This window comes from Charadrius vociferus, unplaced genomic scaffold, assembly GCF_000708025.1.
Source record: "Charadrius vociferus isolate BGI_N301 unplaced genomic scaffold, ASM70802v2 scaffold46, whole genome shotgun sequence".
NCBI classification, from domain to species: domain Eukaryota; kingdom Metazoa; phylum Chordata; class Aves; order Charadriiformes; family Charadriidae; genus Charadrius; species Charadrius vociferus.
Window position 1 is genome coordinate 679,986 of NW_009648710.1, and position 1,795 is coordinate 681,780.

Consider the following 1,795-nt stretch of genomic DNA (forward strand, 5'->3'; position numbering starts at 1 on the left):
GAGCTCGATGTACACACCTCGTCACATAAGTGAGCCCCGCGGGACGAGTCTGTCATTTTTGGGCGAACAACGGCAGCGCCAGATCCCAGAGGGGATCGAGGGCCATCCCGCCGCTCTGATTGCCACCCCCGGGTCTCCAAGAGAAGTTCCCCTGTTATCACGGGTGAAGTCTATTCTGCTCTATCACATTACATACCATATGGCTGTGCAGTGCTTGTATAGTCAGGACCGCAAACGTGCCGCCAGCAGGGATCGGTTTCACCGAGCAGCCTGTGATGAGAAAGATAAACAGGAGAACTTGCGAACACGCTCTTTGAGGGCAGCATCACGGTGTCACCGCAGACACCCTACTCCTCCTGCCCAGGCGGCAGCCAGCGCTGGGCCGGCCGGAGGAGCGGGTAACACTCACCCACGGGGTAGTGAGGCCGGGTGGAAAATGCACGCTTGTTTGCCAGCACTTGGCCTGGGGAAAATTAATTTAGATTTATGGGAACGTCTAGTTCCCAGTGAGCACTTGGAGATGTTAAAGCTGTCGCTCCTGTTTCAAAAAACAACTCCTTCATCTGTTACCTCCTCAACATGTTAAATGTTATTGAGGAGTTTTTTCAACCTTCATCTTTAATCTTAACAAATGCTGTTGTTTATAAAAAGATTTTTAAACATGTGAGACATTGAATTGCACATTCTATTATTTGTTTTGTGTCTGCATATATACGTCCGATTTTTCTTCAGACAGACCTGACAGAAGCACAAAACCATAGACAGAAAAGAATATTTGAGGTGCTCAGAACCAGCTAGGACAATATGTGACAAATATTTATCTCAGCTGTTAAACAAAAAATCAAAAAATTAAATCCAGTTTAGAAGATTATCTGGTGACATTCCACCTCTGGTTGGCAAGAGTTCCTTGCTGCAGTCAGTTTCTTCCCATCCTTCTGATAGAGTATACGCAAAAAAAATGTCAAAAACCTCATTTATGTTAAGACAAACTATTTCCTCTGCTTTGCTATTCTTTTTCTAGACTAAACAAGCCCAGTTTCTTCAACCTTCACCAATTTCCCTGTCTTGTTGCTCTTTCCTCTGGATTCTTTCCAGTTGCTCAGGCTTTTCCTCACACACAGTGGTAACAGCGCAAGGCCCTCCCCAGAAGAAGCCTCTCACAGAATCGTGGAATCGTTTCGGTTGGAAGAGACCTTTCAGATCATCAAGTCCAACCATTAACCCAGCACTGCCAGATTACCAACCACTAAACCATGTCCCTCAGCACTACATCTACATGTCTTTTAAACACCTCCAGGGATGGTGACTCCACCACTTCCCTGAGCAGCCTGTCCCAGTGCTTGGCAACCCTTTTAACGAATAATTTTTTCCTAATATCCAATCTAAACCTCCCCTGGTGCAACTTGAGGCACAGGAAGCAGCTGCGGCCCCCGGGACGGCTCTGGGCTCCTCAGCCCTCCCCATAGGATCAGGCCTCAGCTTTACTTTGTGAGCAGGTGTGAATGAATAGTTAGCTATATACTATCTACAATACATAACATTGTCTATAGAAATACAATAATTAATCGAAAAATAACTAATAATATTATATTTTCAGTTAGTTGGCATAGCTGGGAAAAATCCCAGGGACGCTCTCCAGACAAACAAGACTTCAGTGACTCTGGGCAGCGGTACCTTCCCTCCAACTAATACCATTGATTTTTTTATCTGCGCCATTTATTTATCTGGACCAATCCATATTTTCTCGCAGTGCTCCTCCCACCTTTACCTGAGGGAGCTTCCCCGCCCCGGGACC

General features: G+C 46.0%; 1 protein-coding gene across 1 annotated transcript in view; it reads left to right on the plus strand.

Annotated features, from left to right (window-relative positions):
• The first annotated feature begins 7 nt into the window (after window positions 1-7).
• The window catches only part of GDE1 (glycerophosphodiester phosphodiesterase 1), a 7,877-nt gene continuing 6,089 nt past the window's right edge, over window positions 8-1,795 (plus strand). Inside the window, exon 1 of the mRNA XM_009886603.1 lies at window positions 8-398. Coding sequence (XP_009884905.1) covers window positions 8-398 — 391 coding nt within the window. The remainder of the gene's footprint in view (window positions 399-1,795) is intronic.